This window comes from Thunnus albacares, chromosome 24, assembly GCF_914725855.1.
Source record: "Thunnus albacares chromosome 24, fThuAlb1.1, whole genome shotgun sequence".
Classification (NCBI taxonomy): Eukaryota; Metazoa; Chordata; class Actinopteri; order Scombriformes; family Scombridae; genus Thunnus; species Thunnus albacares.
Window position 1 is genome coordinate 17,816,722 of NC_058129.1, and position 27,997 is coordinate 17,844,718.

At 37.6% G+C, this 27,997-nt stretch overlaps 2 protein-coding genes across 4 annotated transcripts in view; one reads left to right on the forward strand and one right to left on the reverse strand.

Annotated features, from left to right (window-relative positions):
- The window catches only part of LOC122976244, a 1,153,509-nt gene that overhangs the window by 732,448 nt on the left and 393,064 nt on the right, over positions 1–27,997 (forward strand). The window lies entirely within an intron of this gene.
- bin1b (bridging integrator 1b) lies at positions 930–27,986 on the reverse strand. 3 transcript variants are annotated; one of them, XM_044344677.1, is made up of 15 exons: positions 27,820–27,980; positions 16,414–16,494; positions 15,513–15,567; positions 14,188–14,282; positions 12,792–12,887; positions 10,802–10,909; positions 10,269–10,361; positions 9,228–9,313; positions 8,721–8,796; positions 8,558–8,613; positions 8,404–8,448; positions 7,923–7,965; positions 3,741–3,794; positions 3,495–3,596; positions 930–2,478 (listed from the first exon to the last, which is right to left on the reverse strand). In XM_044344677.1, exons 1-15 carry the CDS (start codon positions 27,898–27,900, stop codon positions 2,377–2,379), a joined length of 1,173 nt encoding a protein of 390 aa, XP_044200612.1. In that variant the 5' UTR covers positions 27,901–27,980; the 3' UTR covers positions 930–2,376. The 3 variants fall into 3 exon arrangements, with proteins under 3 accessions (XP_044200612.1, XP_044200613.1, XP_044200614.1); XM_044344678.1 differs by lacking the exon at positions 10,269–10,361 and having other exon boundaries at positions 27,820–27,973; XM_044344679.1 differs by lacking the exons at positions 930–2,478; positions 3,495–3,596; positions 3,741–3,794 and adding an exon at positions 7,726–7,824 and having other exon boundaries at positions 27,820–27,986.

The window sequence follows — 27,997 nt, forward strand, 5'->3', positions numbered from 1 at the left end:
GGAAGTGGCCTCCTGCCTCCTCCCCCCCTCTGCAGGGCCTGCCTGGGCTGCTCTGTTGTGTTTTCCACATGATTGGGTGTCCTGTTGTTACAGAAACAGTGAAGGTCACATTGCTGTTGCTAGTCTGAAGCTCAAAATGTCAGTGTCAATATGGATTTACAGAACAGTAATGCCTGTTGCCAGAGTGGCAGGAAGTTTATCAGCATGTTTGGGAACTGAAAATAAATTCATACACAGATCAAGTTCAGTGAAACCAGATTATATAATATGGATACCATTAAAACTAGGTTACATACAAAGTTACATTTTTCTAAAGCTGGTTGTTTCCTAAAGGTTGTAATATATTCCTAAGAAATAATCATAGTGTATATACTATATTTACACAAGCAGAGGATCTGATGAGTGGTGAGCATGAATTAAAATTAACTTTAAATCAAATCCTACATTTCTAATGGTGATAAAGCAGCCATGTAAAACTGAGAACTAAATCCTGACCACAATGCCACCTGCTGTCCTATTCGGGAACAACAACAGTAAAGGCAGTAAAACTTTTTTTCACTTTGCTGATAGTCAACCTAATTATTAGTTTGGGTGTAAAAGTGAAAATTAAAAATTATTTCACATTAAAATGTTCATATGTTAAGTTCAAATTCAACTGTATCAACAAAAAATATATAATAAATAAATAATATATAAAAACAAATAATATATAGGCTTGCTTGATATACTGTATAACCAGTTTTTGATGCTCATGAAAAGATGTGACAAGTTTAATGTATGTCATTCAGTATATTACAGTGATCACATTGTCTAAAATGTTAATAATTTTATTCAAAAATGAAATATCCATCTATATGAAAAATGTCACTCTTAATCAGTAGAATCAAAATAAAGTGAAAAGGTGGGACACATCACACAGTGACACAGCACATGTTTCATTCATCTTTAATGACACTGATTTGAACCAACAGATGGTGCATTAGTTACCACATGGACTGCTTCATTGTTCATAATTTAAAATATTTTCAGTTTCACTTTGGTGTCTGCAGGGTATTTGTTTAGACCTTAACTATTCTGGAGGACAGGCTCATCATTTTAAACCAGACAAAGGTTTAAATTTTATGTTTTCGCCTCAGCCTCTCATATAGCTGATTACGTTGTCGCAATGGACTCACAGCATGCAGTCTAACCTTGTTTTTTTAGTGAAAAAATAAAATAAATTGTATCTCCAGATCTGATCCAGTGTTATACTTAATACAGGAAAAGAAGGTCCAGTCAAAAAAGAGCACAGAGATCCAGACTCAAATCCAAATTAAAAATGTTTAGAAAGAGTCAAATAACATACATCTCCTGTCTCAAGAGTATAGCATCTAAATCAGTGGTCATAAATAGTGGTAACTAAAGAAGATGAAGGAAAAAAATCAGCAGCTGAGTTTGATGATAAGGTTTTGCATGTCATCTGTCAATGAAAAGATGACTCAAAAATCAAAATAAAACCGTATGTGCATTAGAAAACTTAAGCCACACATCAAAGTTCTGTCCTCAAAATGGCCAATAAAATAAATGAAAAACTACTGTTCCCTTTGACAATCCTAAAATCCCACTGTAAAAGATTTTGATAATGCAAGGCAAAGCCCTGCAAACATACTGTTTTATATTTGCGGTGTTCCTCAGGGCTCTAGTCTAGGACACCTGCATTTTTCAGACAATCACAGCCACATTTCATAAGCGATCCCACGTTTATCCAAACCTGGTGTCACAGTGTTTGTTGTGTTACAAAGTAAATGACGATACAATTATGTTTCATGCAAGGAACTGTGAAAAGTTCTCAAAACATTATTTTTTTCAAAAACCGATGACAATACACAACATAAAATATTTTGACATTCATACAGTACATCCATGACTTACTTCTCATTTTCAAATACTAACACACTGCTTTGTGTTTCGTTTGAGTTCAGCAAAAATGTAAATAATTGAGTAATAACAAATCAAAACAAATTGGTAAGTTAAGTAATTTTGGGTGTATAATCTAACATCTCAAACATTTTAGATTGTGCATCATTTAGCACAAGGTTATGAGTCGGGGCAAAACCAAAGTCTCTCTTTTAACTTAACAGTTGTTTAATTTGTTTAATGTAAATTTGTTATTGAGATCATTGAACATAACTGGCACTGTTTTCAACTGCACAAACAAATCATTTGGTATCATAGCCATAGCTGTCTTTGTATTTCAGTGCTCATTTCTGATCATGTTGTATTACATTTTGGTGTGTAGATAGACATTTAGCAATCATTCAACCATATCTTTCCCAAATAGGATATCTCAGGAGTTGGGGCAGAGGAAGGGGGAAGAATCTTTATGCAGCATTAACCTCAAACCTTCTGGGTAAAGTTCTCGGGGAAAACACCTTTGACTGAAATATCTTTATGCTGCATCCAGTGAGACTCCTTCACACCCATGAGCCAGCCATCATCCTGTAGAAAGGCAGAATACAAACTTATAGTTTCTTTGCAAAAATTTTGGCAATTTCATGATAAACAAGTAACTATTAAGTCAGTTAAGTTTTAAATTTAAGTAACACTGAAAACACTTTTTGTCTGCCTTTCATTAAATTCATTAATGAACTCAAAGGCAGTTGCCTAATTTTGCCTTTAAAGCTAGTGTCCCATTGGGCCTTAGTATCTAATAACACATGAATGAATGTAGTAGGACTGCAACTAACAATTATTTTCATTATCTGTTAATCTGTTATTTTGTGTATAAAATGTCAGAAAACAGTGAAAAATGTTTATCATGGTTTCCCAAACCCAAAGATGACATCCTCAAGTATCTTTTTTTGTTTACAACCCCGAGATATTCAGTTTACTGTCACAGAGGACTAAAGAAGCCAGAACACATTTATTTTTCTGGTTTTGACACAGAATCGATTATCAAAATAGTGGGAGATTAATTTTCTGTCAATCAACAACATCAATTAATGGACTGGATTGTTGCAGTTTTAGTAGTTAAATTTGAATTGACACCATCTTCATGGGAGCTAAGTAATCTAAGCCAATTTCTGCGTCAAGTTCAGTTCTCTTGAAAGTTCTTGAATGAAATGTGTGAACTTGTTAGCAACCAAGCTAGCTAGCTTGGTTTCTAACAGTTAAGTTAGGATGTTATACATAGTTTTTATGTACTTCTGTTTTACTGATTCAATTTTGTACATGAGCATTTCAGGCATTTAGCTAATTCTCTTAAACAGATGGATCTACAGGGAGAGCAGCATTAGGATGAGGATTAATTTCAAGATCAAAACAATTAAAAACAACCACCTAATGTTTGTGGAACTGAATAAAAGTTACAAACACATACAGAAGATATAGAGGAGTGGATATTTTTCATTTGGGATAAGTCAAACACATAGATCTTTAAACAATAATTCCACCTAAATGTAAATACAAATATACACAAGTTTGACTGACAGTGAACCAAAGTGTTTGTAACTGACCTGTTCATCTGGGTTATCAAAGGCCACAACCAGCAAAATATCTCCCATCTTCAGCTCCAGCTCATCACCATCAGTGGAAGCATAATCATGTATTGCTTTTACCTAAGTAGAATTATTAAAGTAGAATACAGACAAAATACAAGTTTTAATTGAATATGGAACCTGTATATGAGCTCTGTAAAACAAGAAAGTGCATATCATTATTAAAAACCAGTGTATTTATATAACGACTGCTACGAGTCTCACCTTGTAGATGAATCCTGGAGGGAGTTCGCCATCGGAGCCATTGGTCACCGCACTCTGTGCCAAGAAATAAGCAGAAAAAGTCCAGGTGTATTATTAAGAAAGTCCAATAATACGGTCAACGTAGCTGGCAAGATGTGTAATGAAAGTCTGAAGCATTAAAAAGAAAAAAGAACGAAAAGATCAGAAAGGAAGTGGGATTTTTGTGACTTTCACCCAAATTTGAGAGATCCTTGAATCCCAGGGTTTACCCTGAGCTCTATTCATGACCCCACTGAGGTCCGGCCTTCCTCCCTCTCCACCCGACTCTACCTGGGCCTCTCCATCATCGCTCCAGCCACCCTGTCCCACTTGGGTGCCGTCATCGTCCCAGTTGGGCTCGGTGTATGACTGAGCGGCACAGACGGCGTCATCGCTCCAGCTCTCCTGACCCTGAGCCGTCTCTGCATCGTCCCAGCTGGGCTGAGTGTAGCTCTGGGAGTTGCTTTCCTGGTAATCCCAGCCACCCTGAGCCTCTTCTGGGTACTGGTCTTCATCAGGTTGGGGTTCCTGCTCTGCAGCGGTCTGCTCTCGCTACAAGGTTAGGGGGTTGTGGAGCAGCGTGGTGGGTTTGGAGGCAGGAGGAAGGGTAAGTGGACGGATGGGAGGAGGATGTATTGGTGAAAGCCAGAAGAGCAGTTGGGTTGTAATAGTGGTCACGACCCGGGGTTGTGTTGGGTATCAAAGCCAAAGGAAGGAGTTTTGATAGAAAAAAGATGCAGTCCATACAATGAAATAACCACAAAAAATAAAATTTAAGAGGCCTTTTCTCCTTTTAGGCTGTAAAACAGATGAACCCATTCTTACCCATGAGTCCCATGATGGCGCCTTCCGGAGGGCAGTAAGAGACAAGAAATCCAATAAAGTGAAAATATGCAAAAAGACTTTATCAAAGACTTTATCCTCACATCAAATATTCACGAAGCACACATGAATTCACTGTGTGTTACAGTCAATATCATTCATCAAGTTATCTATAGATTAATTACATACTTTCTACCATATTTTGTCAAGTTTAAGAAACAGCTGGACTTCACAAATCTGCACAACTGCTTGACATCAGACTTGAGATTTACACATACAGTATTTATTTCTATACTTGTTTGTATTCTAGATTTTTTAAGCATTTTTAAGTATGAGGGCAATAAACTTTAAAGCTTTAACTCTTGAATACCAAAACAACGAGAGAGACATTTATCCTTTAGCTTTGTCTGAAATGTGTGCTCACTCGCTGCTGCTTAAAAAACAGTTTTTGGAGAGATAGTAATGTGTGAGTGAGATTTTACTTTCATTTTATCTGTTTTTTTCAAAATTAGTATTGATAGGATGCTTTTGCACTTCCCTGTTTTGTGATTTAGTCTAATAAAGTACAAATTGACATAAAAACCTTAACTAGTACGGCCTTTAGCTGCAGAAAATCTGCAGTTAAGTTGAACTTTAATTAATATGAATATATTTCAAAACAAATGTGACATAGTGTCAAAGCATTCAGAACAAATCCACACATAATTTAATTGCACAGATATAATGACTGAAACCAACACTGAGGTGTTAAAGTACCAAATGTGTTTTACCACCAATTATCTGCTAGTTGCACTGTTTTATCACACTGTGACACACTGTATATGTCTTCAGTATCATTTCAAGATACTTTTTGACTGCACGATGATAAAATAGTGCATGGTTGAAAAAAATCCAAAAGTCAACCACCACAAAAGCTAAATTCAGCCAAAGATTCCCGAAGAAAGACACCAAAAACACACCGCAGCACCAGATAAATGCATTTTAAAGCTGTAAAGACAGACGGTTGCTCCTCTATTAGGGTCTTTTTGGTTATATACCTTATCAATCACCATCATCTATCAGTCTGATCAACTTATTAGTATCAAGAAACATGCAAAGTGAGGTTGAATGAGCATGCGTGTACAAAGCCATGCAAGGGATGTGTTTAAATTAGAATATACAAAAAGTAGACACACACACACACACACACACACACACACACACACACACAGAGTAATATATTTCCTCAGCTCCAGACAGCAGCGACTGTGTTTACACAGAGTCTAAAATGTGATCGTAATATACACAAACAGTTTCACAATGAACAGCTAGAAAAACTTGGACAACCTTCCCACAATAATATCTCAAAGTAATATAACACTATCGATTTGGTAAAATTCATTTTGACATTAATAACCAAAAGTTCATACAGAGTTTAAGATGATGAACTCCAGTTTAAACCTCAGAATAAATAAAAAAATAGAAGTGGAATTATCCAAAAAGATGGCAAACACAACAAAACGATGCATCCTGTTGTTCTAAAATCATTTGGCTTTTAACACATTTTACTTTGCTGTAGTTCTACTTCCTGTGATGATGCAGAATAAAGTGAAGGTGGGAGCTGCTGCAGGATAAAAGCTTTCTGAAGATATAAAGTTCAGTCCCTTCTCATATGTTTTGCACACTCTCTTAAATTTAAATACAAACCTGAAACTTTGAGCCTAAAAAACTGAGATCAGTATCTTTTGTTCCCGCAAGAGTTTTTGTTTAAAAACTTTCAACCCTCTTTGGTTTTGTGAGGTTCAGAGTGAACTGAAGCATAATTAACAGCTCTTTAAACTCAGTGTAAACACAGTCTTCAACCCTTCAGCTCTGACAGAACTCCGCCGACCTTTGACCTCAACAAAGCGAGCGCACCCACCTCGGGAGCTGGAAATGTGACGGGCTGTAATACCTCCAGATCCCAATCCAGCAGGCTCACCCCTGACCAGGGCTCACACTGCTTCACACACACACACACACACACACATAGACACACTCAGGTTAAGAGTAACACTGTAGGTGTGAAGCGTCACGTTCAGCAAACTGGAGCTTTTAGATCTGCAAACATTACTCTGCGTGAGCTGCTCTGCAAGCAAAAATAAACTTAGCGGTTCATTTAAACTTCAGTGGATGTAACCGACAGTTTGTTCTGGCTGAATAAAGTTAACAAAGACCAACAGGTTCGGAAGGATTTTAGAAATACTGAAGTCATGAGTTCAAATTCTCCCTCAGATTGAGCCCTAAGCAAGCTGTCACCTTGCTCACATTTGTCTGCTGAAGTGTTTTTGTATATTTACAGACGTTTTTTGCTCTTCTTTTCATCAAATTTGTGTTCTTTCACCTCTTCGACTCACCTCTAAAATTCACTTCTGTCTAAAAAAAACTTTAAAAGCATCTTACCAGCAACAATTTACTGGAAATTCAGGTACAATTTGCACTGAATTTAGATGGAAACTTACAGTAGCTAGCATCTCATACTTGCTCTCAGGTTGTCTTCAAGGTTGTTGTTTTTAGGGTGTGATGGTTTATATCATTCTTGACTTATATAATTCCACATTGATCTATTTGTAACGTGTTCTGTCTTGTTTGTCTGTAACTCTCTGCTAGTCACAGCGAGACTTTCCTTGTTACATACAGCTGAATAAAAGGAAATAAAACAAACATACTAGCCAACATTGACTGGTAAGATCAGCTCTGCAAATATATTAATCGAGTTGACTTTTCCTATTCAAACCAGCCTGTTGTTGTTTAGAGATGTTACTAAACAGAAATTCCTCTTGGTTTTCTTCTGCAGAAGATCTCATCTCTCATGCAGACGTATCTTTTTAAATCTTTATTAAAGCTTTATTATGTGGTTGTAGTACAGTCAGTCTGACCTGCGGTGTTGTGGCAGCGGATTCTGTGTTATCGTCAGCTGCTGAGGCCTCGTCTGCATACACGTCGGCAGGCTGCTGCCTCTGGTCTGGGGACGGCGTCAGTCTGGGCGGAGGCCGGCTGGGAGGAGGCCCGGGCCTCTGCACCGCCAGCAGGGGTTAAACAAAAAAAAAACAACACACGTGCACGCATGCAAAAGCAGTGAGGGAGACAGAGACGTGTTAGTACACACAACATGACGGATGGTGCAGTTTTTCATTGTTATTCAGCTTCGTTTGAAGTGTAGTGAAGCCTTCAGTCCATCATCAGTTTCTTCTTCTTCTTGTATCTTTATTTGGGTGCTTTGTATCTACGCAACAAAGCTCAAGTTTTCATTCTCATGTTGTAACTTCATCACCAAGATTTGACTTTGTTTATACATTCACATGGACTTTTTTTTTTTTTTACCTTTGCTGGTGAGCTGGCCGCCTCGCTGTGGTTGGCTTCCTCGCTGAGAAGAAACAGACAGAAAAAGACATAAATGAAGAGTGATTAAGAGCAGGAAAACAGGCAGGGAGAAAGAGAGACAGAGAGGGACAAATAAAGAGATGAGACATAAAGAATGAGTGTAAGTAATAAAAGAGAGTGAGGAAAAGAGGATCAGTTCTCAGTTGTGGCCACACGAGGGCGACAATAAGCTTCTGGAGGATTCAGAGCTAAACATGCATCTAAAAAATGTTGTTTTCAAGTATTAAAACCTCAAACAACAAAAACATGAAACAGGCAGTGTCACTCCAACACAACAGCTAGAAAAACCAGAATACAGAAAACTGTTTTTGCTTTCTGTTAAATGCTTGTAGATTAATTCACAAAACAAAAATCATGCTCTTTAGATAAAAAGGAAGCATGACGATCGTGCACACTCGGCCGGCGTGCTGCAGGTTTTTACCTCTTCGCAGCATCTCCTGTCTTGGCTGCTGCAGTACCATCTTTTCTGCAGTAGGGGGCGGTGTGAGGGACATTTGTTCACTCTTATTTGTTCCGCACGTTAAATCTTTAAAATCTACAATGTGTCAATGAAAACTCTGTTGGGTTTCACTTACTTCAGCTGCCGCTGCTCTTCCAGTTTGGTCATGATGTCGTTCAGGTTTTGGCTGAGCTGAAGAGACACGAGCAGCAGATAAAGATTACTGACTGATCAATATATCGACTTGTCAATCTGTCAGTTCTACTGGTTTAATCAATCACACATGTACAATGACTCACCTTGCTCATTTCTCTGTGGAACTTCTCCTGATGACCTGCCATGCCCTGGAATGTGTTAACATAGACGCCAACACGACTGCAATAAGGATAATAATAATGATAATACATGATGTTAATTAATAGAAACATAGAGGTAGGATTGATATACATTCTGCACATTTATACACATATAATTATATAAAAATATACACATCTCCATATACCTACACTACACTGAACACTTCTGTATATCATGAATCATCGTTAATGTCTTCCACTTCCTGTTTTGGAGAAAAAAACACCTAAAATGACGAATTAATGATAGAAAGTAAAGCTCTGAAAGTTTCTTGTATATCTTCGAGGCGTTACAGAAACAGAGCCGCTGTGAACTATGTTATAAATACATTTAAAAATCTGTAAATCAGCACTTACCAAACCAACTTAACACTTTTCCTGTTTTTTTCCTCATAATTTCAACCAAATTGCACCTAAAATTACTCAGGTAATTAGTATAGAAAAGTGTCTGACCTGTCCCACAGTGATGGAAGCTCGTCTTGTAACTCCACGTTCATCTCCTCGAAAATCTTCTGAGCTCGGCCCAGCTCCTCCTCCGCCTGCACACACACACACACACACAATGAATATTTATATATCTTTATATATCTTTGTGTGTCTGCAATACAAAATACTTAAAGATTCCCTCCAGACATGTTTCAAGAAATGTTTGAATAATAATTTTGTGTCCAATGTGATTTTTCCAAAGAAAAATCAATTAAAACCTCGTTAGTGATTCTTAAAATGACGCCTCCTCCTTCTCCCTCATTAAAAACCCAGAATCTATGAACATGTAAATGTGTAAAAGTTCAATACTGGACCACGATTGGCTCCAAACTAGTTGTGATGTCACAAATTCTGCTCATAACTTAGATTTTTAATGAGCTCAGAGAAGCAGATGAATGTGAAACAAACTGCACAGAGAAGAGAGCAACATTTCTGAGTGGAGGGAGGCTTTAAGTTTGGTTTTTCATGAGCACACGTACATGCAGACGAACACATACAGGGTTTAATAACTACAGGAAATGAAGTCTGCATAAATGATGCAAATCAAACTAAGGGTGTTTCTGTCAAATGTGAAGGTTTCTAATGACACAACAGGAATGTAAACAATAGTTTTTGAATGGGAATCAAATTATAGTTAAGCTCTCTACACATGATCAGCAGCAGCATGAAGCATCGCAGCTTTCAGCCAATGAGATAACAGATCCGCAGTGTTGACAGACGGAAGACTAAAGAGCCCAATCAGAGCCTTGAACCAGAGCAAACATCATAAAAGTAGACCCTTTTTTTTCTTCTTCTTTGTTTTGGAGATGGAGTTCCAACATCTGCATGTTGGACAGACAATACATATATAAGACAGGTCTTATAGATAAGTTGATTTTAATGTTTGGTTTTCCATATTTTCTGCGGCCTGGTGCACATCTGCCTCTGATCCTGTGTGGAGAGCCTGCGGAGGACCAGGTTTACAGGTTTGGGGTGAGGAGGTGAGTCAGTAATGAACCAGAGTTTCACCTGGTTGTAGGAGAGGTTAGTCTGAGCCACCTGGTGGGCTGATATCAAACCCTGAGCCCAGCTGGGAGCCGCCTTCTCCAACAGGGCTGTCGGCTAACCACACACACCATGCAAGAGAGAGAGAGAAGAAGAAGAAGAAGAAGAAGAAGAAGAAGAAGAGAGACAAAAGGAAGTGGAGCAGACGGAAAGCAAATAAAAACAGTTCAAAACAAACGCAAACATGTTCATTAGTATTTAGTAAGTGAGAGAAAACACACTTTTAACAGCCAGTTTTACTTCATTAAGGATTAATTAAACAAATTGTAGTGATGCAGTAAATTGCATTGTTTGACTTAAGGTGGTTTGAATCATCCATGCATCAATAATCGCTACCAGAGAGTGAATCATACCACCTTAAGTCAAAAACTCCTTTTAAAAACATTAAAAAACTTCAGTATAAGCACAAAACATATTTACACACCGCACTTACTTGCTGTCTTGAGCATTCACTCACACACACACACACACACACACACACACACAGAGATGGTTACCTTGGCGATCTTGGCCTCGTCCTTCTTCTTGCCTTTCTGTAAGGAGGCGAAGTGATGCCTGGCGCTGTCAAAGTCCACCATCTTCCGCTCGCGCTTCGCTATACGAGCCTGTTGGAGAGGTCAGTTAATTAGAGCAGCATTAATTTATAATGTAAAAACACGTCAATCAGTCTCACCATTCATCACCATGAACATTTTGACTCAATCCGCTGCTGGAAATACTCACTACAGCACCAAACGTGGATTCATCCGCCGCTGAAAATAGTCCCCAACAAATGCACTATTTCCTCCTTTTTGTTTTTCTTTTTTTAAAATTACTGCACAGAGACCAGCTGTTTTAGGAAATTACTCCCAGATAGCATCCGGATGTGGGCAACTTCAGGCAATGATGCGGCACTACTGGACTTCCTCTGGCCCACATGTAAAATAACAAATATAAACCAAATATCCCAAAACAAATGTGGGCCACCTTTGGCCAAGATCTGGCACAGTCAACAATAGTTAATGTGGGTGTAAACCAAAAGTGACTCACATATGATGTAGCCAATGTGGCCCGGTTATCTTAAAACATACCAGTTTTGACAAAGATACTGCACAGTCACCTCTGGCTGTCAGAGTGTGAACCCACATTTGAAATAGTGAATATGCCCCAAATATTGGTATTAGGCTGCTTTAGTTAAAGATGCAGCACAATTAGTACCGGCTAATCTGGATGTGAGCCTGAAGTGGCCCACATATGATGTAGCCAATGTGGCCCCGTCATCTTATAACATATCTGGGCCAGTTTTGGCCAAGATATGACACAGTCAGCACTGGTACATCTCGAGGCTAAGTCCTTACCACAGCGACACTACCATCAGCCAAAAGGTTTAAACTAAGCTGCACAATAATCTGTTTATTTTAGGGTTTTTTTTTGTTTGTCTGTTTTTTGATTTTTTTTTTAACGTGCTCCTAAAATGGCAAACAGGAAGTGGACTACACAAGTGCCATCATTCCATGCAGTATACGGGTTGGATCTGGGCCACAGCAATTCTGCTATGTGTGACAACACTGTGGTTCAGGTCTGGTTCAGGTTTTAGGGAGGGATCACAGTTTGGACACCTGAGCCGTTTGGTCTCCTGCAGCAAAGACTAATTTTTGCCTTTTTGCCATCATCATCACCAGGTGAGGAAGTCACCTGAACAGCATCACTTCCCTGTGGTCATAATTACAACGGCCACTAGATGGCGTAAAATGTTGTTTTTGTCAGCCTGAATTTTAGACCTATACTATTGTTTTTCTTGTGAGGACAAGCAGGACAATATTTTACTCATTTTTTATTTTATTTATTATCATTATTTACCTTTTTCTTAAATTAATCATTGTTTTCTTTTTCTCTGTTGGTGCAGCTTAAAGTCTCTCTGTATATTGTATATTTTTATTGTATGACATATATACTGTTTATTATAAATTTATGATTTTAATTGTTATATTTTGTATGTCCTCTCATGTAGAGAGTTGTGTTTTCCGCGTTCCAATCATTGAAAGCACAATAAAAACTTCTAAAAAAAAACTTTTCTCCAACATTAAATACATACATACTAATAAAAAAGATTAAACTATTGACTAAACAGGCACAGAGCTGCAAGGCTTATTGGGAAATGTAGTTTTGTGAAACAGGGGCTGCAAATGTTTTTGCGAACGTGGTCAACTTCCCCAAATCCCAAAAAAGCCCTCAACAAAATACACAGTAAATTTTCAAAATATCTTAAATGAAATATCCGACCGAAACCTGCAAACTAAAACTCAAAATATGACTCCACAATGAAATATCCACCACAAATGAACATTTTTACACTCGTACAAGATTATCAGGTTGCTCGAGTCCTTAAACATGAACAGGATCCTCTTTAATTTTGATGAATTTGGATGATCAACACTGGATTTATTTCACTGAGCTGATATTTGTATTGGATTTTCACACACAGACAGAGAACAGAGACGTACACACCTTAATCTCAGGAAACTGAGCCAGGTACGTGTCCATGCAGGTCAAAGATTTGTCCGTGAGGTTCTGGTGGTAATCTAACCACAGAGTGTCTGTGTCCTGCAACACACACACACACAAACAAACAAACAAACAACACATTTTACAAAATAATATTCTTCTTCTCACTAAAATCAGGCATCTCTTTCTATTTTCACACTGCGATGCTGCTTCTACATCAGTCCAGAACTGCTGCAGACTGTTTTCTGTTGTTTTTTTATGCAATTTCTGCCTTTTTTGCAGGTTAAAATGAGTTTTAAGCACCAAGTTAAAAAAAGAAGGGCTGTTTTTGTGTATTTTCACTAATAAATGAACTGATGCTTGATGCTTGCTTTAAAACATTTGCAGTCCAGCAGTGTGAAAGTGATCTGATGTCTCATCTATAATAAAGTCTGATCTAAAACCACAGCGAACATGTCTGCTTCCTCTACTGCAGAGCTGAACCAGTGTTTCCCACATGCAGCCAAAAATATAAGCAATAACCACCGAAATAACTCCTTTGTTTGTTTGTTTGCTCCGTCTTTCCACCTAAAGACGACAGCTGCACGGCTCTGACCAAAAACAGAGTCAGTGAGCACTTTATATATGAATTCAAGTGCATGTTTTACATTCCTTTGTGCTGTTTTAGGGATTCAAAATGCTCCGGAAAAATATTTAGAGACAGGAAACAGATATTTGAGACTTTCTCTGCACATGTAGCTTCAACACCAGGGAACATTTTGGAGCTTCTGATTTATAAAACTGCAATCGTGGCTCTTTTTTTCAGAAATATATTGAAACCTCTCGGATGTTTTGCCATGAAATGTTGTACAGACGGTTAGTTTAGTACTGTGGGAAACACTGGATGCTTTCTGCATTTACCTCCAAGTTAATGTCCATCTCCTTCTCTATCAACTCCTTCAGGGTGGAAGGAGAGAAGCATGCAGTTAAGAAAAAGAAAGTGTGTTAGCAGTTAGAAAAAGAAGGAAAAGACACTCAAGAATGAGAGAATGAGTGAGAGTCCCTGATGTAGATGATGCATTTTAGTCCATTTTATTCATTTATTTAACATTATTTGTTTAGCTGATTCATTTGTGGAAGAAAAGGTTTATTATTTCATTAGAAAAAAGCTTTTATAACAATAATATGAACGTTATTCTTTATTTTTCTAGACTGAAGTTTGAAAATGGGACATGAGAGTCTCTAAGTATATAGCATATCTAGTATAATTTATATATATCATGTGAATGGACCCTCACTCATTTCAAGCTGAGAATAGCTGAGGTGAAAGCGGAGACACAGTAACGTAAAGAAGTTAAGATGAAGACTTGTTTAACCGTCAGCCTTACATATGAATATGCTGTTCGGTGTTCACACTCACCTCTGCCAAGGCGTCTATCTCCTCTTTGCCAAACCATTCGGGTTCGTACATGTCAGCCAGACAGTCCTGCAGCCGCCGCGACGCGTCGTGCATCGCTGAAACACAACGACACAAGAAGATCAGAGAGGTCTGTAAAATTCACATCCGACTCTCTGATGAGTCAGATTTCTCTGTATTTTCTGCTGATGGTGTTATCTTACAGATCTATCTGTAGTGGACACATGTAATATCTCTTTGCTGCTCGTCTTTGTATACGTATATGTATTTTATTCATTTATTTATTGCATCTTTTACCTTGTTATCTTTGTATCATCTTTTCTTTTGCACTAGATGTCTGTCTCATGGCTGTTGTTTAGATCTGTATGCTCTCATGGATGATCCAAGACTAATGATCCTTCAGGGACAATAAAGGTTCTTGTATCTTATCACAGAATCAGTTCTTACCTTCTTAATGATTTGTTGGTTTGGAGATTTAAACATAAGAAGCAGGAATCAACTGGGAAACATTGTCAAAGCAGCAAATGACAACATTTGATTTGTCTTATCTTCATTCTCCTTGTTGCTTGCTTTTAAAATGTCTTAATGTATTTGCATCTTTATGTTCCTCTTGTGTGACAATTAAGGTCTAAACTACACTGAACTAACTGAACTGTCACTTTGTGTTAGATTTAAAGGGTAATGGTATTTTTCTTGTGTCAACAAACTTCATGAAAAGACCAAAACTGTGTTAGTATGTCTTTCCTAAGACTGCTGGCCAGTTTTTAGGAAACGTTACTGAAACATGAGGAAATAGAGCATTTGTTGGGGACTATTTTTGGAGGCGGATTAATCCACATTTGGTGCTCCAGTGAGTATTTCTGGCAGCATGTGGGAAGGAACATGTCACCCACAGAACCATCTGAGGAGTCGTCCTTGGAAACTGTTTTGGAAAAGGGGGCAGGAACTTCCAAAAAATACTTGGCAGGTGATTGGATGAACCACCCGTCTATCACCGTCTTACCTTGTGAGGCAGCTGAGTTTCACCAGATCACGAGGTCACGCGAGAATCCTCATAACTTGAAGCCTGATAAAATGGATTCTGGTGTGATGTTGTGATCTTGTGAAACCCAGTATAGCGAGTTTTTAAGAGTTTTTGGACAATAACGGAGGTCTACGGCAGAGAATAAAGATGTATAAGATATAAAAATAAAAAGGAGTAACTACACCCAGGCTGAAAGTACTGTCAGTGCTGCCATCTAGTGGTGACTCCTGCATCCCATTACTGCCATGAATCGAATCAATATATCAGAACTGAACAGTACATTAAACACACCGTGCTCGCTTACTTTTCACTGCTGCCAGGTAGGCTTTCAGGTCTTTCTGCAGTTTGGTGCCTTCACCCTGAAAGATCAAAGCATCAAGTGAGGAAGATGAGTGTTTGAGAGGGAGAATAAAAGACTAAATCACCAGGACGGATAATGAATAAAAATATTAACAATAGAGGAGAAGATAGAGTATTGAAAACTAGAAGTAAGCCTTGAAAAATGTCCGAAAAGTGAGAAAAATTGGAAATATTTGACTTGTTGCCTCATTTCCTGTAAGCTCTCTCTAATAAAACCCCCAAATATACTTTAACTAGAAGAGATGTGTACAGTCAAGATGATTTATTCATCTTGTATTGTGCTTAACTTTAGTGGATCGTAACATATCTGGTATGCAATTAATCTGCAGATGCTCCGGTTCAAGATGACACCAAACTTTTCTTTGGATGTCAGTTTTTGAGCCATGATAAAGGTCAAAAAAGGTTGCAACAGTAGGTAAGTCTTGTTTTTAGCCTAGCAGGTTGCTGGAAATGCCTTTTCTATGTCGTAATACATATAAAATGGCCAGGAATGGTGTTATCAAATTGGTTTTTCAATAATGGTAAATCACCGCAACCACGAGACATCTTAGAGCGTAAAGTCATAAATGTGCACAGAAAATATAACACTGATGAGTCCAGTAGTGTTTGAGATTAGCTGCAGACAGATACACACACAACCAAACGTCTGGCGGAGATTATAGTTAAAATATTTTAACATATTACAGAGAAACAATCGTTCAGTTATGTGTGAACCAGCTGCATTAAAAAAAGCTGAATGTCTTCAATCTTTTCACTGATTCCTTGACTTGCTTCAAGAAGAATTAAATGGAATTAAAGACACAAATCAAGATTAAAACTGTGTGATGAAGATGAGAACGACTGACCATCTGCTTGTTGAAGTTGGCCACCATCTCCTCAAACACAACATCTCTGGTCTCGTCTGCTTTGCCGAGTTTCTGCAAAACCTGCAGAGGAGAAAAGTAACCGTGAAATTCACTCCACAAAAGCTTCAGTTGAACATTTTTATTACGTCACACACCTGAAAGTGAAAAGAACAATCCGACTTTTGAGGAAATCCCTTTGGAAGCCATAAGAAGATAAGTTTTATTTCTGTTCTCCTGTCATTCATGGAGCTTTGTTCAGATCTATAACTGGAGGCATGTATCTGTCTATTTTCAGCCTGTCAAAGCCGTGTGTCTCCCCGACGTCTGCGGTTAACACCAGCTGTGTGTGTGTGTGTGTGTGTGTGTGTGTGTGAGATCTTCAGATATGAAACTGAATCCCTTAATTTTAAAATGATAAAAAGATTGTTTTTTTTACAGGATTTAAAGGGAGCAATAAATGGATACATTTATAGATTGAAATAAGTAATTTTTATGAATTTACCCATTAATCATGATAAAATCGAGCTATTTTTAATTGGATTGTAAGGGGACAATTAATGGAATGAAATAAATTAAGATATTTTTTATAGATTACTTACATGGTTTAAAGAGTATTTAAGGGAAGAAAAAAAACTTAAAATGGACCAAAAACCACCCTGAATTTATACCTTAATTGGCCATAATTTACTAATTAAGGTGAAAAATGAGTAGAAAATCTTCAGGGTAAATTAAGTAGTAATTGATGGTATTTTAAGGGATTATGTTTCACTGTGATAGAGGTCAACAATCAAAGCTTCAGTATGACGAGAGAAATCCAGGATTAACAAAATGTTTGTCAGTGAAAACCTCATGACATGAAAATGATCCTGACTTTAACTGGGTGCAATTTCTTGTTGTTTTTTTTGCATCTAATCTGATGCAAAACGGGAAAAGTTCACGGAGGAGCAGGTCGTCCTTCAACATATTGGAAAGCATGAAAATCAAACTGGAGATACAACGTTGTCACTGAAATCCAGTTAACTGAGAGCGAGTTTCAGTTCAGGTTGAATCAGATAAAGAGATAAATAAAGAAACTTTCTACTGCTGCAACACGACTGTGAAGATTTATCGTTTATCACTGAACAACAGCTCAACAGAGTTTGATGGAAATCCACATAAAGATCTGTGTGACGAGTAAACAAACATGTAGCGACTGATGATAATAATAATATTTCACATGGATATTTGTTGATGAATTAAACCAGCTGACACTAAAAAGCAGCATTTTTACCACCTGCTGCAGTTTGACTATCAGCTGATATAGATTAATGTTCCACCTGAACGTCATTAATTTGTTGTTTTTGTTATTGGTTTGGTCCAGTGATTGATTGGTCCAGACCAGAGGATGAAGGTGTGATCAATCCCAGTCTGGGTTCAACTGAGAGGACGTAAAATCACCTGAGTGGGTTTCTGTGGTTGTTTTAAAGAAACTGTTTTTAGCTTAATGTTCATGTTTTTCATTGTGATGTGATTCATATTTTCACAGATGATGGAAAATGTTTTTAGTCCCCAAAAAAACATACTGGAAATTCAAGGTTTTCATATTTTAGGAAAATAACGACAAAACAATTCACTTTTTCAAAATTTGCAGTTTTCTTTTACCGCAATTTTATCATTTTAATTTTTTTTTATTTAAATTTGTGTTTTTTAGATTTTCAGATTTTTAAAAGTAAAAAAAATAATAATAAAATATTTTATTCAAATAACACTTTTCAAAAACAATTTAACAAAGTGCTTCACCGACATAAATTACAATACAATTCAATACAATCAAGAAATTGAAATAAATAATTAAAATCTTTTGAAAATATGTATTTTAATTTACATATTTTAAAACTTATTTTATAGTTATTTTCTTTATTAGTAGTTTATTATTAATTAAGTTTTATTATTTTCATACATTTTTCTTTTTTTAAGGTCTTATATTCTATATTTTTTATTTCCATGTAATTTATTTTAATTTCCTTTATATTTTCTAAAATTAAATTGTACTTTAATAGTGGATTTTTTTTTATCACATATAATTATTTTTTATTTTATTGCTGCTGTATTTCTATTTTTGAGGATTACACTAGTCTGCCTGTATTAAGCAGATTTATTCTGTACTTCAGTTGTCAGATTTGAATATTTTAAATTGTTTTGGCACCAATTTAAAGTTCAGTTCCACATGATATTTAATCTTTATTAATTATGACATGTGTTTACTTCACTGAAGTTAAAACGAGCGGCGTGGACTCGAGCAGGTGACGGAGGGATAAAGAGAAAGAGAAAGAAATCGAGATTTTGTTGTTAGTCAGACAAGGTCAGCGGCTAATCTGATCAGATGACTGACTGCGAGCACATGGACGAGCCGCCATCGCCACCACCTGCCGCCCTAATCCTGTGACAGATACACAAACCAGCAGCAACACCACGGCGGGGACTTCCCCACTGCTGCCACACACACACACACACCTGCTCGCTGCCAGAGTGTCATCAGACTGAAATATCTCAACAACTACTTGATGGATCACCATGAAATTTAGTGCAGACGTTCATGCTGCCCGGAGGATGAATCCTACTAACTGTGACGATCCTCTGACTTTTCCTTTAGTGCCACCGTGAGGTCAAAGTCTTCATTTATTCTGTCAAATATCTCAACAATTATTGAACTTATAGCCGTGAGATTCGGTTCATGTTCCTCACTCGATTCAAAATACTACAACAAAAGCTGCAATTTGAGGCAAACAAAGTACATATTTACAGTTCAAGAGCATCTAAAAATACAAGTATGATGATGTTAGAAAGTTAAAATACATGGGGATTAACGGTAGTCGCCAATAATATCCAACAGCAGCACAAAGGCACTTGTGAAGGTTCATTTATCAGTTATTTATCGAGGTAAAGTGAACATTTCTTGGTGTAAATAAAACCAAACTTTCCTGCATTAGTTTGCCTGAAACATATTCCTGATGGTGTTAAGTTAAAGCAGTCGGTTGTTCATCATCTTATGGGATCTTTGTGTTTTGTCAATAATTTCCGGGCTGTTAACAACAACTTGTAGTCGGTTCTTGTTGGATCCAGATTAAAATACTTTCAATAAAAGAGGAATAAAATATTTGCTGCTGAGCCTTTGACACAATAACATCTGTATTTTCACAAAATCTCAATCTGGCATCTGTCAAGTTTTTGCAGGTCTGGACAATTTTAACACTTAACCCACGAGTGTAAAAACTGTCCAGATCTTGTAATTGACATTTCATACAGGAGCCATCGGCAGGTCTCTAAAACATATCATGTGTATTCACTCAAACCTGACAGATATCAAACCAGATATGGTCGAGTTTTGAGTGAGCTGTGGATGTGTTTGTCCCACAATGCAACAGAAACAAACAAGGGAGAAACTGCAAAAGTAGACGGCAGCTTTATTCGCCTCGTAGTGTTCAGTCTGCTCGAAACAGCAGGAAGAAAATCAGCATAAGACGAGTTGTTTCAGTTTAGTTTGAGACGAGTAGTCGGCTTCATTTGTTCCAAAAACATTATAGTGTGATATATACTGTATGTATTATGTACTGTATAGAGTTTGTTTGCAGTATGGATTTGGAAAAAAGTGTTAAGTCTTGTTAATGTCTGTTTCAGGTGACCTCAAAAGGAAAGACGTCAACATTTTAAAGGCTTTTTCACATTATTGAAGGCAGATTTAGACAAATACTGACTGTTTTATTTAAAGTTTACATGACAATTTGTGCAAAAAGTCACAAAGCTGACAGTTTAAACATCATGTATGAGGTCAGACTTTTGCATTTTTGTGCACATGTACTGCAAAACTCCCCAAAAATACATTAACTTAGTGCAGCTTATTTAACGACTTAAGTGAAATATAGTCAACAGACAGACAGACATAATAAATGTCATTATTATTATTGATTGAGTTCAGGTTGCAAACTGAATACCTTCGCTGATAAATTGATCTGTTGTATCTATTAAAATCTGGAGCTATTTTTGGACGTCGCAGCTGGTGCATCCTCTGCATTCATTGTGTGCAAGTCAAATGTTTCACGGTGCATTCAGGTGACCCTCGTAAAGCCTGGAAATATCAAGTGAGATCATGTTAAATATTACTTATTCTGTAAAGTGAGGTACACAGGAACATGCATGAGTGTGTGTGTGTGTGTGTGTGTGTGTGTGTGTGTGTGTTCAGAGCCGCCTGTCACCCACTGGTGTTCAATTTCAACCCCCCAAAAATACACCCAGCACACACACACACACACACACACACACACACAGTTTGTGGGGTATTAAGAGCGATGAGGAAGAGGCCCAGGAGGGGGCTATAGATAGATACACCCTCCCTACACACACACACACACACACACACACACACACTCATACGTGAGCCCCACCCACAGCAGTGAGGCATGCTGGGAGTCCTGGGAGGGAGGGAGGGAGGGACAGGTGTGACAGTGGAGCTTCAAGGTTTAATAAGTTTGGATCCAAATTACAATACTAATGTTTAAGAGTTATAAAAATAGTCATATTTGAGCTTTTAAAACAGATTTTTTTAAAGACTGTGTTGAGCTATAAGAGAATAATATTGTATTTTCATGTATTTGTATAATTAATAAGCTTTTTGTGCTTTTTATTCTATAAGTTTTGATGTTTCCATGTGATGCTACTTTCTACATTTCAGAGGGAAATATTGTACTTTCTACTCCACTACATTTATTTGACAGCTTTAGTTACTTTTCAGATGAAGATTTGACACAATGGATAATATAACAAGCTTTTAAAATACAACACATTGTTAAAGATGAAACCAGTGGTTTCCAACCTTTTTGTCTTTTGACGTCTTACAAAAAGCAGTGTGTAGTCGGGGTCACATTTCACATGTCTATGAGTTGTTAACAGCTCCACCAAATAGTGATTTTTCCCTCTAAACTTCTCACATGCTTTCATTTCAATAAATGTTCAAATGATCCAATATTTCAGCAAAAATCAAAGATTAGAGAAAAAGTCCAAAAACTGAAAACAGATTTGTGTATCAGAACTTTGTTTTTTCTTCTTTCCTCTCCCATTAATCATCTCACCACCCCTCAGATTTATCTGCTGACCCTTTGGAGGGGCCCGACCCCTAGGTTGGGAACCACTGGACTAAACTAGCTAACTGTATATAAAGTAGTGTAAACTAGCTCCACCTCCAGCAGCTACAACAGTAACATGCTGCTCTAACACTGATGCTTCACTATTAATAATCTAATGATGTCATATATAATAATATATCAGTCAGAGGGACCAAACCACTACTTTTACTGCAATACTTTAACTACATCAAGCTCATAATACTTATGTACTTTTACTGCAATACTTTAACTACATCAAGCTCATAATACTTATGTACTTTTACTGTAGGAGGATTTTTCATTTCTTCCTCAATCCAAAGTCTGAACTGCCTTTAATCTGTTACTATATTAGTGATATTTTGATGTTGGTATTAGACAATAATACCCAGAAACTGCAGTATTAGTCAGTTAGCTAATGATTACTTTCATTATTAGTTAATCTGTTGATATCCTGATATGTACATCTATATAACCTGATCTGCACTTCCTCTGCTATCCAACTTTGAAGATGTTTCACTTAGAGGTCATATTAGCTCAAAAATACAAAACATATGTGAGAATATTTAATGAACTTCTCTAAAAGTGTATAATAATAGGATAGGAGCAGTTTGGGGAAACCTTTTGGGTAAAAGTGTAACTTAAGGCAGGAGGTGAGGTGAAGGGGGGGGGTAGGGGGGGGTCAGGTGGGGTTTTTTGTGGAGTTGAGGAGGAGGAGGGTGAGACCTTTGGGTGCTGGGAAGGGAGAGGTAAGTGTCATGGGGTCCTGCCTCTTTGACTCCCAGCACCACACCGGGTCTCCAACTGCTTTCTAAAGGGCATCCACCCTCCACCCTCCACCCTCCTCCTCCTCCTCCTCCTCCTCCTCTATCGCCTCACTCATCCGGATTCCAATGGGAGGAATGTTCCCAGCATGCTCTCCGATACAACTGACTGGTTCACAAGCGGGTGACATTACATCACTATGACAACCACGGCGGCAACCGGACGAGGCTGCTCTGAATCAAATTATTACTCAAAGTGAAATTAAAGACGTCTGCGTGTTCTGACTCTGAACTTCATCATCAGGTTGTGACTCAAAGCATTCAATGACAACAAAAAGATGCTTCCTAAGGTGTCAAATACTTGTTTGGTGTTTGCTCCTCTTCCTCCTGCACTTTTCTGACGTCAGAATTCGGACTGTTCTGTCACTTTTCACGTGAACAAAGCTGCAGCTGTTTGTAAAACTTATAAACACTTCTGACTTAACTAACAAGTCGTTAAAATTAAACAACGAACTCCAGAACGACACGTAGAAGTTATTTCTGATCTGACGACATCATCCGTCTGTGTCTTCATGTCATGTGATGTAAGTTTAGGATCATAGTTTTGGGTTAAAATGAATATTTTCTTAGGAGGGTAAAAATCTTTAATCGTGGTGGAAAGCAGGAACCAAACAACTCGACCTTCCCTACGTGGACTTTGTCACTCTGTAATAACGTCACCAGATTTCCTCCTTTACTCTCGTCATAATTACTACAGCAACCAGGAGCACATGTTGTTTTGGGGTAGTTTTCATGGGAGGACAGTCACAGCTAGTTTGTTTTGAACATACTCTGGATTTAAGCAGCACAGCTGTAATAGATGGACGACAAAATGACGTCTAAAATACAGCTGAAGCTAACACGAGTCTTTAAAGTCCCATATTAGCTTTGTTTAAACTTTAGAGGTTAAAACAGAACAAGAACTGTGGATTTTGTTCTCCGAGATCTTTTTACAGCCAGTCTGAGCAGCAGGAATGATTACAGCCACCAACACATATACAGGCATGTGAGTACTGTATCCTCTAAAGTCATGAGTTTGCATCACAGCACACAACAGACTGTCAACCTGTTAACAGTACAAACCTACCAGTAGTCTTTACAGGTGATTTTAACATCACTGCTGGTTGTTTTTGGTCATTTTCTGTAGCTCACTTTAACTTTTTTTTTTAATTTCTGCACACATGTCACACATGACATCACTGCTACCTGAGATGTCACATGTTTGTCTCAGGTTCAGAGCTCTCACACTATAAAGAAATAACAGCAGAAAAAGCCAGAATTTGGTGGAAAGGAATAATATTAGCAGATAAAGTTGTAATTTTCACAAAAAAAGTCATAAAATAAGTAGAATAAAGTCTTAATACTGATACGTCATGATATTTGAGTCATGAAGCTCACAGGTTAGTAAACAGGAGCACGCTCAGTGTAGATTGATGACATCATCTTCCAAAGTCTTCCTGCTTACAGGAAAGACGCTAAAAAAGTGACTGTGAGTCGGATGAGATGCAGGTTTGGAGGGTTGGAGGGCGGCGAGCCAGCAGACAGACAGCTGAAGCCGACTGAAGCTCCCCTCCTCCACCTCCGCCGGGCCGTCAGTAGGAGGAAGATGATACTCTGACCTTCCTCTTTACTCCGAGCGCTCCGGCTGAGAGGCTCAGTATCGCTGCAAGTTTGTCAGACTGGCTGTCTGTGTTAAAATCACAAGTTTCTATATTCTACAGCTGCATTTTCCTCAAGATAAACGTCCATGAAAGAGCAGAAAAACATTAATTTCAAGAATTTCAAGGCTGAAGCCAGAAAAATAGAAATACTGAAGTCCAAATAACTCGCTCCAGTAACCAACCAAACTCTTAAAAAAAAGTATCTAAGAAAAAAAATCACATTTTGAAAACATTATTGATCTATTTAACTCTTAAATTATATTTTCTGTTGCTCTTATCTCCCCACATTATGGTATGTTGCCAGCAAAATACTAAATCTCTTCATTTTTATTTAATTTTAGAATAAATGTATCAGTTTTCTGCCTAAAAACCGTCAACTTTAGCCTAAAAAATATTTTAAAAATCAGCCTTAAATAGCTCAACCTCTTCTTTATGTCATAAATCCCACAAATTTACAGAAATATTTCCAAAAACATGATCACGGCGTCCTAAATTGTCTTTAAAATAAATGTAGAGAAAAAAAAATCTCATACAAAAATCAATACATTATGATACCTTGCCAGGTTTTATGTAATTCTTGCGTAAAATACAAAATCTATTTCATTTTCATTTAATGTTAGACTAAAATTTGCTGGTTTTTTGCCTAAAAATTGTCAAATTTAGCCAAATATTGTTATATTGAGCCTTAAAAAGCTCTGCATGTATAACTGCAGGATGTAAACTTCTCTTTATGTCCTTATAAACCTCCCAAATGTCCAGAATGACTCTTTAAAATACCTCTGACCTCTTTTTTCCAGAACCAAGTAACTCTTCTCTGACTTACATACAGTCTTTTTTCCTGCCTGGTTACTATTTTCTTTCCTTCGTTGTCGGCAGCACTGAACGGATCAAACTCTCTGATTCACCACATCTGAAAAACTGAGTCAGAAATTCCCAGAATTCCTCCTGAAAACCTGCTTCACTCCTCATGTCGGTGTCATTTTCCCACATTATTAACTATCATGTGAACGCAGGATGCATATTTTTGCTGCTCATGTTAAGACATTAGGAACGTTCATTCAACAGCTGCTGTTCAAAATCCATTCAGCAGCAGGACGACACACCAACAAAAATAAAATTAACATAATCTGAGACTCAATGACAACATTCACAGTTTATAAAGTTATTTTTATCTGTAACTCATCACTAGAGTCCTTAAAATCCAACATTATCTTTAAGGAATAGTCAGAGTGAAAGAAGAAGACGGAGACAGCACGTGGTTAGCTTAGCTTAGCTTAGTTTAGCTTAGCTAGCTTAGCATAAAGACTGGAAGCAGGGGGAAACAGCTAGCTTAGCTCTGTCCACAGTTTAAAAATACACCTACTAACACCTCTAAAAATCACTGATTAACACCTTCTTGTCTCGTCTTGTCACCTTCGTCTTTGTTTAATCTAAAACAACAATTTGTGAGTTACGTGCTGGAACTGTTTCTAGCTAAACAACAGTCGGTGAAGCTTCCTGAAGTCTTAGATAGTAAACAAAGAAGAAAAAATCAAAATGCTGCTTTTAATGGGTGTTAATTATTTTCTGTGTTGAAATCAAACTTCTCCACAATCTATACAGGTGGATTTCCTCAAGATTAACATTCATGAAAGAGCCGAAGTCCAGTCACCAACCAAACTCTTTATAACTTTAAGAATATTTAAGAAAAATCACAATTTTAACATTTTATTTGTCTATTTACATATTAAATCACATTTTCTGTTAATTGTATCTCCCTACATTATTAAGTATTATGTAATTCTGGTGGAAAATGCAATTTTTTATCTAATTCTGGACTAAATTTAGCTGTTTTTTTACCTTAAAAACACTCCAACACACTACACACTGTCATTTCATGCATCGTTATTGTGAAAAATATCGATTAAAGCCTCTATAACAACTAAATAAAAGTGTAAAATGACTTGAAAAGAAGGAGATTCTGGAGGAAAAAGACGCCCGCTGGTGAGTCTGAACGTCTAATACACTGTAGTTGTTTTGAAATGAAGCAGTTGAATATGTGCAGCTGCCACCAGGAGCTGATATTCATCTGAGGAGTGTCGAGGAAGAGGAGGGTTAGAGTTACCAGTTTGATCCCTGCTGCCTGTCAAGGCTCCATAAACAGCCACGTGTCTTTCTGACCACACAGCACAAAGACAAGCAAACTAAAAACAATAAATATATAATTTAACTGCCAGAGACTCGGCAGACGACTGACTGACAGCGTGAGGTGATTAGAGGGTAAAACCTCGGCAGGCTTAAGCAACAAGAGTGATTAGGACAGACAATAATAACTCAGTCGCAGAGAGCTGGACGCACACGCTCGATCAGGTTGCATTTGGTCATTTTTAGGGCTCCTTTCATACTCAAATACTGCATGCTGTCCTACATTTACACTCTTAAACTCACAGGTTAGTTTGCAAATAAAGAGTCTTCTTTTAAAAGTGGCATAAAGACGGTTGTAATCAGAGAAAAAGCCTCATTTCAGCTCAATAACAAGCTGTATTTCACACATTATCTGCAGTGTTTTCTCCTGTTCTTTCTCCTTTTTTTCTTGCTTTCCTTCCTCTGCTTCTCCGACTGTTTTGAAAGCATAAAAATAGCCTCAACTGTATGAGGATTTCACATATATTTACATTGGACACCTGCTGGTATAATTTAACAATAATCTAAGTAAAAGTTTGAAAGTTGAAAGCAGGATTTTGACATGAAATTGAATATTTTGATGGATTCGAGGACATTTTCTTGCCGTATTGTAGTTAATAGTTAAAACTTTACTTTCCTTTGCTTCCCAGACTGACCAGAAATCATAAAAAAATCGCCCAAAAATGGAGACATGGTTTTCACACAGCAGCCAAATTAAACTCGACTCTTCTTCAATATGTATACTTTTGCGGTGGACACCGCAATACATTCAGTAGAAAACACAGTGGAGCTACTTCACTTTCTTTCCTTTGCTTCCAAAACTGATCTGAAGACATAAAAATCCCCCCAAAAATGGCACCAAGCAGCCAAACCAAACAGTACTTTCACTTTGGATAATAATACTTGAAACTGAGTATTTTTAGATGGATTTGAGGACTTTAGATGCTACAGAAGTATTAAGAAGCAGTAAAACATATGATGTGGAGGCTCTAGTTGTCGCCCTCCAGTGGAAACACTCAGACACAAACTGGCAGCTGGTTGCAGGTTCAGTGTCTTGCTCAAGGACACTTCAGCTTCACACTGAGTCTGATATCAAACTATGATACAAGAATCCCTTAAAATACAATGAATTCATCCTTAATTTACCCCTGAACGCCTCAGTTTAGATTAAAGTGTCCTGAGAGAGGTCACTTAATTAATTTAAAGCTGAAAAAGTAGAATTTAAGGGGCAAAAATGAATCTTTGAGGGTAGAAGTTTGTGCTGGTTGGTTAATTTTAAGGAGATTTTAAATTGTGCATAAAAGTCCATTAAAAAGAGCAGTTAATTAGTGAGACTTTCTTCTTGGTTACACATGTATTCAATATCCCTTAATGATCAATTTAACGTTTCTAAAGGGGATTTTATTTAAGGGATGTTAAATGTTACAGACCTCACATTTGGAGTTCAGGTAAATGTTAATCTACATTTTAAGGGGAATTTTTACTCCTTAAAACTATGAATAAAAGCCATTAAAACGTCTTCATGTGTTCTGGTGTCATGTCTAGGTGAAAAGTTAAGGGATTGGGTTTCACAGTGACAGAGGAGGACACGGTGTCCCGCTGCCATGCGAGCTGATCAAGCTGAATGAAAACTTCGCTCCGTACCTTCTCCTGCGCTCTGGTGAGCCTCTTCTGGACGTTGATGGCCAGTTTCCCGGCGGTGACCCCTTTCCCTATCTCGGCCATGTCTGCGCGGTGTGCAGGGCTCCCCGGCGGTGTCAGGACCAGCGACGAAGAGGAGAGGACGGAGGGGAGAAATGTCGTCGAGAGAGGAGGAGGAGGA